We start from the raw sequence: 13,981 nt of genomic DNA, 5'->3' as shown, positions 1-13,981 counted from the left end.
ATCTGTCTAAAATAAGGGTGTGTAAGATTTGGAGTCATATTTTACTGATCTTTCCAACAGGAAGCGTCACAAGTTTAGACAAGAAAAGATAAATCACTCATAAAAAGAAGAAACACTTAAGCAAAGTCTTTTTTTTTTTTTTACATGTACCATGAAAAAATGTGATGCTACAGTGGCTTAGCACAAGAAGTCAGCGTGTCATTCCGTGTCAAACAGCATGCTATTACACTGCAGTGCAGTCAAAAGGAATACAAATGCAATACAATCAAATGTCAGGATGTAAGCCAGAGTTCTGAATGTGGATAACAAACATTCGTTAGCAAAACAAAATGGACTTTGTTCAAATCAAAGACAGAGACCAGGTTTTTTTAAAGGAGCACATCAGCCCGTCTGAAGAGGTAGAGTGAGTGGAGCCTCCGTCCTCCTCAGCATGGCCACTGCCACTTTATCTAAAAACACACATTTACCACGCTTCAGAAAAGTCATTACCAATCACACTCAAGTATCTGCAGCAGGGGAAACTGTACTCAGTGATGATCAGTATCAGGTTCATCTCAACACATTCAGCACAGAGACACCTGGAAGGGGAAACTGTCTCACCTCTTCTAGCTGTCTCACTCTCAGCCTCTCGTCTCACGCAGGCTGAACTAAATGTTTGTTTTTGTTTCTGTGAAAGGTGGAGAGGGCTGGAGAAGCTGCTCCCTGACAGACGCTTGTTTCAGTATTTTAATTTGTATCACATTTCACACCTTTCAGAAAGCAGGTAACAGATCTAAGTGATTGTAGTTCTATCACCTAATACAACAAAGACCCACAAAATGTATGAGGCTTTACTTTGAGCTTGAGGTGTTATCGATCTCATATCGAGGCGGTCAAGCTGACAACATTTAAAGGGTCAGAATATAAAACGCTGGAGTTTGTCATAGGTTCATTTATTGACTTTTGGTTGGCGCTAAAGGCTGACAGTTTCCCCCCTTCAGATGTCCTTTACCTCACCAGTCTCTGTCGTGTTTCACTGTGCACAGATCTTACAACATGAGCTGTCACTTTGTGAACAAACATGTCTGTTTACTTGTGAACTGCCAATGCAAACAAAAGACGAACTCTGCCTCAACGTCTGAAAGATAAAAAAACAGTGGGCGGAGCTCTAGACAGGAAACAGTTAATTCTCTAGAAGCTGAACTCATCCCAGAACTAAATCGTACGACTGCGTCGTTTAAAAAAAAAAAGAAAGAAAAAGGAGAGTCACGTTTCAGAGAAAAAGACTTCTTGAGATTAAAAAGTGGTCGATTTACGAGAAATAAAACATGTAAGTTCAAAAAGTCACAAAAGTGACTCTGAAGAAGAGAATACCACATGATGCTGTAAACCTTCAGCTGATGACCCAATCACATCATACTTTCACTAAGACTGATCGAAAAGGACAAACGAGTGAGCTCAGAGTCATGACATCATCAGAAGCATCCAGACTTTGTAAAGCATTAATGAAGAAGAAATCTGCACACCGATTTAGACGAGGTAACCAATCAAGCGGGACACAAAATATAGAGACTCCACTCCTTATTGCTCAGTCCTGGTAGAAAGTATGATTTGATTGGACCAGCAGCTGCAGGCATCATACACTCAGGTGTGTGTCATCATCAGGCGAGCTTTTCTTCAGGGTAGCGTTTGTGAATTTGGGGTTTTTAATTCTCATCTCAAAATTCTGAGTTTTTCTCGATAATGTGCGACTCTTTTTTCCCTTTTTAGTACAAACACAACATTTTATATTTGGCACCAAAAAAAGTACAAATTAAAGAGACAAGTCATAAAGAGGTAAAAACGCTCTAAAGTCATTCAGCACGACGGAGTATTACAGCCACGTTAAAGAAAAAGACTTCTAAGATTTGGAGGTTAAAGTTTAAAGGTTCTTTCTTTACAGCCTCAGTGATCATAATGTGCAGACAGTATGAGCATTATCAGAAGTGTTCCAAAGACACCAGCGTTTACTACGTCACTGAGTTTAAATGATGCTTAAGATCATTATTTGAGCTGATGTGTCAGTAAATCACAGAAACAAACCGAATCAATTCACAGCCTTTAAAACGCTTTTGGAAATGTGCAGACTCAACATCTGCAGTAAATGTTTAGAGTCATTACAACTTTATTCTGATTATGGATCTTTGAGCGCACACAACGAGCTGGATCTGTCAGATATGTTATTTTTTCTTCTGCGGCACCTGATACTCCGTCAGAGTAATGACAAATTAGAAGCTCGTAGAAGCAAAATTAATTCAACATTTGTGACATTTTCATTTTTCTCGTCCTCAGTCCAAGTCATGGCTACGTCTCCTTTACAGACAAGCATGCCCCCCCTTACACACACACACTAAATCTCCTGTCTTAAGGCTAAAATGAAGCTTTGTTTTAACGCTAATCAAAATAAGGCAAACGACTGAAAATAAGTTTTAAGTGTTGAGCTTTGCTACAGGCGTCGAGTGCATTGATGATGCAATGACATCACAGCACGTTAAACATGAAGGCATGGAGATAATCAACCTGAATGGAAACAAAAATAAACAAAAAAAACGTTTGTGAAAAAATATAATATACTTAAATATGAATAAATAAATATAATTGTGGCGTAAAATAAATAAAAAATAAAAGCTTATGAACACATTCATCCGAGGCCTTCATGACATCACCAGCTGAGGCCGTCATCCCACCGCTCGTCTTCTGCTCAGGCTCCGCCCTGCAGCACCGCGCCCTGTGCTTTAATAACACCATGGTGTCCGTAAAACGTAAAAGAATAAACCCCGTCCCCACACCCCTGGAGGTTTCACAGGTGGTCTCCTCACTACTACGCCCCTATGTTTAGAAAACTACATACATCCTAACGTCATGAGTCCGTGTTGCTGAGGGAGCTTCAGATAAACCACTCCTTCTTACTCTCGTCGATGGTTTCGGTGAAGGCAGGGTCGTTGACGATGATCGCTGCATCGGCACAGTCTGCTGACTCTGCCCCCTTAGCCTCATTTGTGTGGTAGGAGCCTTTATGACGGAACAGGTGGCGGATCACAAACACCATGATGCCGAGGACGGTGAAGATCACCATGGAGATGATGCCTGGAAGCAAAATGAAAATGCATTTCAGCAAATTTGAAATGTGGTGACAATCTGTTCACACTCCTACCCTCAGGCCGGAGGTACAGAAGTGTTAAATGCAGGACCTCCAGACTCAAGAACTCTTTCTTTCCCACTGCCGTCCGACTCCTAAACAACTGACAGGAGTGTAACAATCACAAACTACCTCATGCTCAGTTTGCACATATTACACTCATTTTTTGCACAGTTTAAATTTTATATTTGCACTCTACTGCCTTCAAATTGCCTTTTTTATCTATATTTTGTATATTTGTATATATTATTATTGTTTTAATTTTTTTTTTTTATTTGGCTATGTTTAATTTTAATATGTTATTGTTGGCATTCATTGTGGACAGCAAAGAAATAATTTCATTGTACAGGAAAACATGTTTCCTACTGTGCACATGACAATAAACATTTTGAATTTTGAATCTTGAATCCAGGTACTGCACCATTCCTATTAAGACCTGACCTCTTTAAGTCCACACTCCAGTTTCTAACACAGCCTTACTGATATATATGTGTAGTCTCTAATCATACATCATAACCAGAAAGAGATTTACCTCCAACTATTGCAGAGTTGCGGTCCACTTCATCACTATTGGCCTTGTCCTCGTTGAAGGGGAAGACGGCTCCAGCTGAGAACAAAAACAAACAGCGTTATAGAAAACTCTGCACATTCAAATAATGACCGTTTCCTCTGAACTGTTTTAATCTCTCTACCAGCTTCTATGTGCCACGGGTCGCTGGCCGAGGCCATGGGGGAGATGGTCAGGGGTGAGGCGCCACAGTTGGATGGCACCAGGATCCCATGGGTGCTGACGGGCGCCGCCATGCCCGAGCGCAGAGCGGCTTTCAGCGGAGCCACGCTGTTCAGCTGAACTCGTGACAGGCAGCCCACGAAGCCGGGCGTGTTGTAGCGCTCGATCAGGATGGGATCTATCTGACCCGTTTCTACAAAAAAGAGAGAACAAGGTTTGAACTGCTCCAACACTTTTAGACTTCTATAAAACTCTTCAGCAGCAACACGACTGAAACTTTTTCAGGACTCAGATTGGAGAAAACCTTGAACCTTTCGACTGAAACATAGCCAATCATTGAAGACTTCTGGACTTGAGCTTTTACAGATACAGATATTCTTGGAGGCTCAAAACACATTGAAAAGTAAAAATTTTGCACTGGTTATGCTGGGCTACCACCCAAAAACCCCTTACTGGCTAACTTTCTGCCACCAGTTTGGCTCCGCCCACCAAACACATCATCATGTGACCAGCGTGGTCTATCAAAAACCATCCCATCTACGCAGGAGCCACACACATACTTCCACTCATCAGAATACTTACCAAAGACTTTCCCAAGAAATATACTCTTGATGGAGTTGAAGTGAGTGTCGGAGGCCTCAGGGAGAGTGTGTGTGGACACTGGGTAGTGGTCCAGCTAGAGGATGTGGACACAACAAAAGGACATGTTACCATAAACACAGATACTGGTTCACTTCTCAGTAACAAGCTCTGACAGGCCAGGAACTCCATCTCCAACCACCACTGAGTTTTGATGTTTGTATACATTCAGGACTGAACTTTTAAAAGCCTTCTTAGTACTCTAAACTGATCACAGTGATTCACAAGACTCTTACAAGCTTTCCATGAAATGTGACTCATCAGGATGGATCTATTTCACCTTTCAGTGCTGCAGATCGCGGTTCAGAATCTTGCAGAAGGACACTCGGACATGTGGACTAAAGGAGTAGAGCGTGGTACTGCTGATCTTTTCCTAACAATGGAAAACTCTCTTATGTTTGTATGTAATGTAAACTCTCAAACGTGTATTTTTGTTTGTTTGTTTTTGGAGAGTTGTCTCAACCTGCCTCCCCTCCTCATGTTGATCTGAACTCCTTTTTTACAGACTTCTTGCTGTTGTCACCACACCATGGATTAGTCATGAACATAAACAATAATGAGGTTACAGTTTCTGTCGGGGACATTATTTTTTATTTTTCCTAAATCCTGCAGTGACCCTGGATTCTTCAAAGGAGACAAGAGGTGACTTTCTTCCCATGCAACAAGCCCTTCAAATAATGTTGCTGTGGTAGGATGGGTCATCTCTTGGTCATAAAGGTTGGTTGTCTAATCTCAAGTTTCTGCATGGACGGGTCCTTGGGTAAAACACTGTGCGCTAAATTGCTCCCAAAAGGTCATCAAAGTGTGAATGTGATGAGTACTGAGAGGAAGCCTGGCTTAACTTTAATGCAAACTGATAGTCTGTGTTCACCTCTCACAGTATCTGTTCAGGAAGCACTCACCTGTAGTCGGATCTCCCTGAGCTTTCTGGTGATGTTGACCGAGTGTGGCTGTCCGTTAGCCAAGTTGCGATGGTCGACGTCGATGGTGAAAGGTTCTGCTAGCCCTCCGAGGCTGTAGCGGATCTGAAGAGTGCCTGAACACACAAAAGAAAGACAATGATGAAGCAGTGATTCAGTAAATATAGATTTGAAAAGCCTGATTCAAATAAAGGCCTCTGAAGTGAAAGTACAGAAAGGCCCTGGGGGCGCGTTGCAGCAGCAGCTGTGTGTACGTTTTGTCTCCGGTCAGGGTGTGAAGTCTGCACCAAACCCCCACGTGTAAACTACTTAGTTTGTAACTTAAGTAGTGTCATGGTTTGTTTGCACCAGCGGGACATGTGGTTCATCTTAACTCGGAGAGCGTAACGTCCAAACTGACCAAAATGTTGCTGCAGAAATCAGTGAGAAGTATTTTTCCTATTGCCGTGCCTCTGAACAGACTAAAGGATGAAGATCACAAGCAGCAACAGAAATGTTTGTAAAGTATGACGAGTGGTGAAATCTTCAACTGAAACATGAAGTACTTTAACAGCACTCTGTATCTCCACTCGTCTGAGGACTGTGAGCTGTACTCAAAGTCATCAAACATTTCTGAAGGAGAACACACTGCTGACACCCTCTGCTCCTCCTCATCCTTCAACGTATCACACCTTTGAAAACCATCATGACAACCATGATTCACAGAGGACTACACACCCACTTGGAGGTAGGTGTAAGATTTATGTAGTGTCTTATTCTTTTGTTGGAACTATCTCAGCTGGTGTAACACTTTAGATGTAACAGTGCATACATTCTGTCCTTCAGACCAGGCTCTATTTGAGCTCACCATTGTGTCTGAGCACCACAGCCATGTAGTCCTGAGTCCTGGAGCTGATGTAGACCAGGATGCTGGGAGCACTGGAGGTGCTGAAGCTGAACAAAAGCTCCTCGTGGGTCAGGTCGGACTCAACTGGAACACCGACACCCGGCGAGGCCTTCAGCTCCGGCAATGAAGAAGATCCAGCTTCAGGCAGGAAGTCGTAGCGGACCAGGGTTCCTGTCTCAAAGTAACCACCAATATCTAACACACACACACACACACACACACACTGATGTTGAGGCTGTACATTATATATATATATTATATAGTATTCCTGGTACAAAGTACAAATCTGTTACTCCTAACCCCCACAAGAAATCAGAACTACAGTATCAAAGTCATGAGTTCTGATCCCACTATTGGAGGACGTACCCTCAGTGCAGAAGGGTCCATCATACGCAGTGAGGGAGCAGTCACACGAGTATCCATTGTACTTCTCCACACACTTCCCTCCGTTCCTGCAGTGCGTCCCAAAGCTGCTGCAGTGACCATGGCAGCCTGGGTTCACCCCTGGAGTCACCTTTGCCCTGCCTTCCAGGTCAAAGGTCATACTGTTTATCTTCAGGGCCCGCATGCAGCCCAGGAAACCCCTCTGCCCACTGGAGGCCCCTGGTGACCAGACGTGAAGCGAGGAATTAATTCATAGAGAGAAACCGAGCAGTTTCATTCATGTTACACATAACAGCTGTGTGTGTGTGTGTGTGTGTGTGTGTGTGTGTGTGTGTGTGTGTGTGTGTGTGTGTGTGAGGATGAAAGCTCTTAATGTACAGTCCCTTTCACATTTTTCTATTCATATAAATGTTACACATTCAGACATGACCAGTCGATAACAGAGCGACTATGCTTCACTTGTTATACCCGTGTGTCCCACAGGGGGGCGCAGTATCATTGTGAACTATGAGGAACGTTTCAGTTATTTAGCACTGTGTGTCTGTTTCCTGCTGAATGACTAACAGAAATGTGACTGATCACTTTAGAACATCCAGAGAGGGACTCATCTCTCATGTTACACTGACAGAAGATTTACAGAACCCTGCTGTTGACTTCTTCTTCTTGAGGTAAATCTGTTTATTACATAATCAGGTTTTTATTGATGCACAGAGAGACACAAATCAAACTGTATGATTGCTTGTTCATTCTTTCTATTTTTGGCAGTCAAATTTCTGCACTTTTTATTTTTTTGGGATGTATCGAGAGTGAAAAACTTTGTATTATTATTTATTTTGTTAGATGCTACATCTGGCATCAGAATGCATTATTTAGCACATTTTATTTCATCACAAAGAATTTTATTTTGGAGAGATTCTTGAGGAGCAATGAAGTGCCATGTTAAAGAAATGTTTAATAAATATTGAAATGTTAACAAGAAATGGTTTGATATCCTTATTGTGTGAATAGTTACATTGATCAAGTAATGTTAAATCATCGTTAACTGAAAAATTAATTGTTGGATTAATCATTAAATTAATCGAAAAAATAATCGTTAGATTAATCGTTTGAAAAATAATCGTTTGGGACAGCTCTAGTTTAGTGTTTGTTAACATCTGAAAACGGGCCAAATTATCCCGAGGATAGGATTATCCCGCGTGTGTGAGTGTGTGTGTGTGTGTGTGTGTGTGTGTGTGTGTGTGTGTGTGTGTGTGTGTGTGTGTGTGTGTGTGTGTAGGTGTGTGTGATTGTGTAGGTGTGTGTGATTGTGTGTGTGAGTCTTACCAACATATAGGTCACTGTAGAACTCCATCCTTGTGTGTCCCTGAGGGGGGGTGGGTTTCACCTCCCTGTGCTGTCCATCAAGCCGAAGCCCCGCCTCCTTGATGTTCTTCTCCACCTCCACACGATGCCACTGGCCATCGTTTAGAGGCACAGGTGAGTGGACGCTGAGCTCCATCCGCTCACTGCCCACGTCAAACGAGAAGAAGACCGCTGAGCCTCCTGAAAACACAAAGACAAAAAGCAAACAGTTTTAAGACTTCAAGATGAAATATCAACAAGCAATGTGGAAAATTAACTATTTACTTCATTCTCATTACTTCATAAAAAAATGATTATCATGATACAATCGTGTTGTGGACCCAGTACCCTGATAAGTACCCTGATAAGTATCCTGATAAGTATCCTGGTAAGTATCCTGATAAGTACCCTGATAAGTACTCTGATAAGTATCCTGATAAGGACTCTGATAAGTACCCTGATAAGGACTCTGATAAGTATCCTGATAAGTATCCTGATAAGTATCCTGATAAGGACTCTGATAAGTACCCTGATAAGGACTCTGATAAGTATCCTGATAAGTATCCTGATAAGTACTCTGATAAGTATCCTGATAAGTATCCTGATAAGTATCCTGATAAGTACTCTGATAAGTATCCTGATAAGTATCCTGATAAGTATCCTGATAAGTATCCTGATAAGTACTCTGATAAGTATCCTGATAAGTATCCTGATAAGGACTCTGATAAGTATCCTGATAAGTACCATGATAAGTACCCTGATAAGTACCCTGATAAGTACTCTGATAAGTACTCTGATAAGTATTCTGATAAGTACCCTGATAAGTAGTCTGATAAGTACCCTGATAAGTACCCTGATAAGTAGTCTGATAAGTACCATGATAAGTACCCTGATAAGTACTCTGATAAGTATCCTGATAAGTACCCTGATAAGTACTCTGATAAGTACTCTGATAAGTACCCTGATAAGTAGTCTGATAAGTAGTCTGATAAGTACCCTGATAAGTACTCTAATAAGTACTCTGATAAGTAGTCTGATAAGTACCCTGATAAGTACCCTGATAAGTAGTCTGATAAGTACCATGATAAGTACCCTGATAAGTACTCTGATAAGTACTCTGATAAGTAGTCTGATAAGTACCCTGATAAGTACCCTGATAAGTAGTCTGATAAGTACCATGATAAGTACCCTGATAAGTACTCTGATAAGTATCCTGATAAGTACCCTGATAAGTACCCTGATAAGTACCCTGATAAGTACCCTGATAAGTACTCTGATAAGTACCCTGATAAGTACTCTGATAAGTACTCTGATAAGTATCCTGATAAGTACCCTGATAAGTACCCTGATAAGTACCCTGATAAGTACCCTGATAAGTACTCTGATAAGTACTCTGATAAGTACCCTGATAAGTACTCTGATAAGTACTCTGATAAGTATCCTGATAAGTACCCTGATAAGTACCCTGATAAGTACTCTGATAAGTACCCTGATAAGTACTCTGATAAGTACTCTGATAAGTAGTCTGATAAGTCTGATTGTTATTTGAGTGTATGGTTACATCTCTATTGTGCAGCACACACACACACACACACACACACACACACACACACACACACACACACACACACACACACACACCACACATACACACACACACACACACACATACACACACACACCACACACACACACACACACACACACACACACACACACACCACACATACACACACACACACACACACACACACACACACACACACACACACACACACACACACACACACACACACACACACACACACACACCTCTGAGTTCAATGTGAAGGAAGTTGGTGGTTCCAAGGTTCTCGAGAAAGACTCCGTATGTGGAGGACGTCTTAAAGTAGAAGGAGATGTCGGTGCTGGTTTCTCCTCGGAAGGAAGGGAAGTGCAGGTAGGAGGCTGGACTGCTGAAGGACACTGCGTTCCAGTAGCTCCCTAAAGAAAACAACAGTAGGACATGGATACAATGAGATGTTGAAATGTCTCATGGTCTGTGCTGAAAGAATGTTAAATGACATGTGTGACACTAACGATCGCCGTGACATCTCAGCGGTCCTATCGTCAGTTTGGCTTCAGATCCAGCTCTGCTCGTGTCCCCGACAACAACCTGACTGACGGGCAGATGGTCTTTGTAGACCAGCAGGCCTGCATCCTCCCTCCTGCGCACACACACACACACACACACACACACACACACACACACACACACACACACACACACACACACACACACACACACACACACACACACACACACACACACACACACACACACACACACACACACACACAGTAAACACATAGTAAAAAGAAAGATTTGTTTGTTTGTTTGAAGATGTATTTTTGTATGTTTCTCTTTTTGAGCTGAGGAGGGGTCCACTCACCAGGAGCGCTGGTCAGCATCACAGTTGCAGAAGTATTTGGGGTCAGTACAGTTGTGTTCAATACCACAGGAACACTTCTGTATGCCTGGTCCTGAACCCCCCCAGTAAAAGTGCCTCTCATTGGCTCTTCCAACCCACCAGGTGAACGGGACACCTTCTGCAGGTGGAACAAACACAGAGGAGTCAGTTCATTAGAACAATTCAAATGTTTGATTATATCCTCAGATAATAGGTCATAACTGATGATCCTCCGCATCATTACTGGCTTTGAAGAGTTGATCTCATAAAATAATCTTTACTTCAATAAACCATCAAAAAAGCATCTCTTATGTGTTTAATGCCCTTGAGAACAAAGCCACAGCTTCATAAACGGTCCTGGAAAATAAAAAAACTTTTCAGAATATCTAAGCTGTGCAGGCATACATACACATTATTTAGATACAATCAGTGTTACTAGAAAAACATGATATTAAAATGAGTTTAATTCCATTTTTAAGGTCAAGGTTGGACCCTCCAGGCCTTTGAGCTTTGATCAGAGTCTTCAAAGCAGAGACCAGTGTTAGTCCTGACAGAACCTTCGATGCTTCCCAGCTAGCAGAGAAGATTCCCACAACATTGGCTAACTCTCCATACAAGTTCTGACAATGTTTTAAAGAAAACATGAAACGTTCAAAGAACATTTTGAGGATGTTTATCATTTCAAATAATGTTCTTGTAATGTGAACTCAAAGGAATAACGTTTTCAAAGCTAGACTCGGAGGATGTTTTGGAGATGTTCTTCAGCTGACAGATTATAAAATGTTCCTAAAATGTTTCATGATAACAAAGGAAGAACATTTTGAAAAAGGTTCTGATTATACAACATGTTTTATGAAACATGAAGACATTATGAGATCATTCTCTGTAACAATCCACGTCTTTAGAACAAAACACACACACACACACACACATACACACACACATACACACACACACAGACACACACACACACACACACACACACACACACATACACACACACACACACACACACACACACACAGACACACACACACACACACACACACACACACACACACACACACACATACACACACACATACACACACACACACACACACACACACACACACAGACACACACACACACACACACACACATACACACACAAACACACACAGACGCACACACAGACACAGACACACACACAGACACACACACAGACACACACACACACACACACACACACACACACACACACACACACACACACACACACACACACACACACACACACTGTGATGTGTGTCCTAAAGAGAGTTTTGGATCTTTTACCTGGAGTGTTGAGCAGACGAGACATTCGACAGGTGTAAGCTACAAACTGCTCACAGTATCCTGCACTGCTGGTGACTGATGAAACCTGGTCACACACAAAGAGAAGACAGAACCATCTTTACACTTCTAGAGACTAGAGACTTTTAACATACCGACTCTCAGATCATTTCTGACTGCATCTCTTGTATTTCTGTTCTTTTTTCATTCGATTCTACGGAGCCCCTGAAGTCCCAAAAAGTAAAAGATATCATCATGCACATGTTCCCAAAGATATTATGTTGTGCACACAAGTTTATATAGTCGTCTTTTTATTGGGCCTTCAGGGGCTCCGTATGTTAATAATAATAAAAAAATATATATATCAGCTTTACAGTAATTTACTCCCAAACATGTAAATGTATACTTTACTCTTGACATCAGACTTTGTCCTTTTACTCATTTTGACAGCTAAACTAAACCCTCCAGAGCTGCACTCTGTTTACTCTGTTCTCAGCAGGAGGTTTAGAGAAGTGTGTGTAGTTGTTGTGTACCTGTTCATCTGTCACATTGTAAGTGATCTGCAGAGCCGCCTTCCCGTCCTCCTCTGCTCTGCTCACTGATGTCTGAGGGGACAGGTTGTTCTTCAGTGTGGTCCAAACCTTCTCCTCTGTGAGGACAGACACAATGCTCCATCAAAGTCAGCAGACGTTTATTTCACTTAGAAAGTACAGGACGCGTAAAGCTAACTAAGCACAAACACTTTACACAGTACTTAAGTAGAGTTCTCTTTACTTTAATGCAAAACATTTACACACAAATATCTTCTTACTCCTGATACTTTTCAATCACACATTTTACTTTAGCTTGCATTTGAAGAGAACTGGAGATTATTTTGCGTTATTGCTTCCGAGCATCAACAGAAAATTCAGATGGAATGGATCAATGGAAAAGAAATCATCATGTCACAGGCAACAGACCTAACATATAGAAAAAGAAAAGGTATATTAGGACATATCCAGACATGACAGAGGAGAGTGAAACCCATGCACAGAGAAGAGACGTCCAGTGAGACACTTTGGATGAAACATTGCTAACATGGTGAACATTTAACACAGTAACAGCTCACCTGTCATGTCACAACTGACTCTGAAGGGGGCGATAGATCCACTGCCATCGGGGTCTATCCAGTAGCTCCCAGAGCTCTTCCCCTGGTGCTTGTACTCCTCACAGGACTGCTGATACAAAGCTACAGAGGAGACAGGACTGTGAGCTCCTGTGTGTGTGTGTGTGTGTGTGTGTGTGTGTGTGTGTGTGTGTGTGTGTGTGTGTCTCTGTGTGTGAGTCTGACTGTGTCTCTATGCGAGTATGTGTGTGTCTGTGCATGTCTGTGTGTGTGCATGTGTCTATGTGCGAGTGTGTGTGTGTGTGTGTGTGTGTGTGTGTGTGGTTGTCTCTGTGTGTGTGTGTGTGTGTGTGTGTGTGTGTGGTTGTCTCTGTGTGTGTGTGTGTGTGTGTGTGTGTGTGTGTGTGTGTGGTTGTCTCTGTGTGTGTGTGTGTGTGTGTGTGTGTGTGTGTGTGTGTACTTACAGTTGTGACAGGTAGCTCCAGTGTAGCCAGTGCCGCTACAATTGCAGCTAAATGCGTCCCACGTCTGTGTACAGCGTCCGCCATGCTCGCAGTGGTTAGGAACACACCTGACATGAGAAGTTAGATTTCAACAATGTTCTTTCTTTTAAATCGGCATGAGGAGTCGTTATAGGGCTCAACAGTTTGGTTCTGGAAGTAAAGATCTCAGTCATTATTAGCCATGATGTCATGACCATCACAGGTAGACTGACCACGAGCTACCTGAGTGTGAATCTGTTTGAGACACAAGTTTGTATGATATCAACCTCACTCTAATAAAAACATGGTTTATCATGATATCGAATGTATATGCCCCTCTGAAGTATGGGAACAGACAGTTTTGCTAACAGGCTAGCTAGTTTGTTACCTAAAATGAAATGTGCTAATAACCTTGTTATCCAGCGGTGAATGTAGTTCATATTTAAGATATAAAAACACTTAAATTAACAGTATAAACACAATAAAATGACTGTCACTGGAGTCACATTTAAGAAGAAGCGATCTCATTCCCAATGGATTGTGGGATGTGTAGTTCCTTCATTTTGGACAAAA

The 13,981-nt window shown here is 42.0% G+C and overlaps 1 protein-coding gene across 1 annotated transcript in view; it reads right to left on the bottom strand.

Moving 5' to 3' along the window:
• Positions 1 to 254: 254 nt before the first annotated feature.
• Positions 255 to 13,981, bottom strand: part of LOC109997345 (contactin-associated protein-like 2) — a 31,995-nt gene continuing 18,268 nt past the window's right edge. The window contains exons 11-25 of the mRNA XM_065954401.1: positions 13,391 to 13,497; positions 12,930 to 13,049; positions 12,355 to 12,470; positions 11,825 to 11,909; positions 10,490 to 10,646; positions 10,137 to 10,264; positions 9,870 to 10,040; positions 8,040 to 8,258; positions 6,699 to 6,935; positions 6,294 to 6,527; positions 5,429 to 5,562; positions 4,470 to 4,563; positions 3,850 to 4,080; positions 3,690 to 3,764; positions 255 to 3,105 (exon numbers count right to left, since the gene is read on the bottom strand). Coding sequence (XP_065810473.1) covers positions 2,906 to 3,105; positions 3,690 to 3,764; positions 3,850 to 4,080; positions 4,470 to 4,563; positions 5,429 to 5,562; positions 6,294 to 6,527; positions 6,699 to 6,935; positions 8,040 to 8,258; positions 9,870 to 10,040; positions 10,137 to 10,264; positions 10,490 to 10,646; positions 11,825 to 11,909; positions 12,355 to 12,470; positions 12,930 to 13,049; positions 13,391 to 13,497 — 2,308 coding nt within the window. The 3' untranslated portion in view covers positions 255 to 2,905. The remainder of the gene's footprint in view (positions 3,106 to 3,689; positions 3,765 to 3,849; positions 4,081 to 4,469; positions 4,564 to 5,428; positions 5,563 to 6,293; positions 6,528 to 6,698; positions 6,936 to 8,039; positions 8,259 to 9,869; positions 10,041 to 10,136; positions 10,265 to 10,489; positions 10,647 to 11,824; positions 11,910 to 12,354; positions 12,471 to 12,929; positions 13,050 to 13,390; positions 13,498 to 13,981) is intronic.

Source organism: Labrus bergylta, chromosome 4, assembly GCF_963930695.1.
Source record: "Labrus bergylta chromosome 4, fLabBer1.1, whole genome shotgun sequence".
Classification (NCBI taxonomy): domain Eukaryota; kingdom Metazoa; phylum Chordata; class Actinopteri; order Labriformes; family Labridae; genus Labrus; species Labrus bergylta.
Note: the sequence above shows the minus strand (reverse complement) of the source record. Positions and strands in the feature narration are given on the sequence as shown.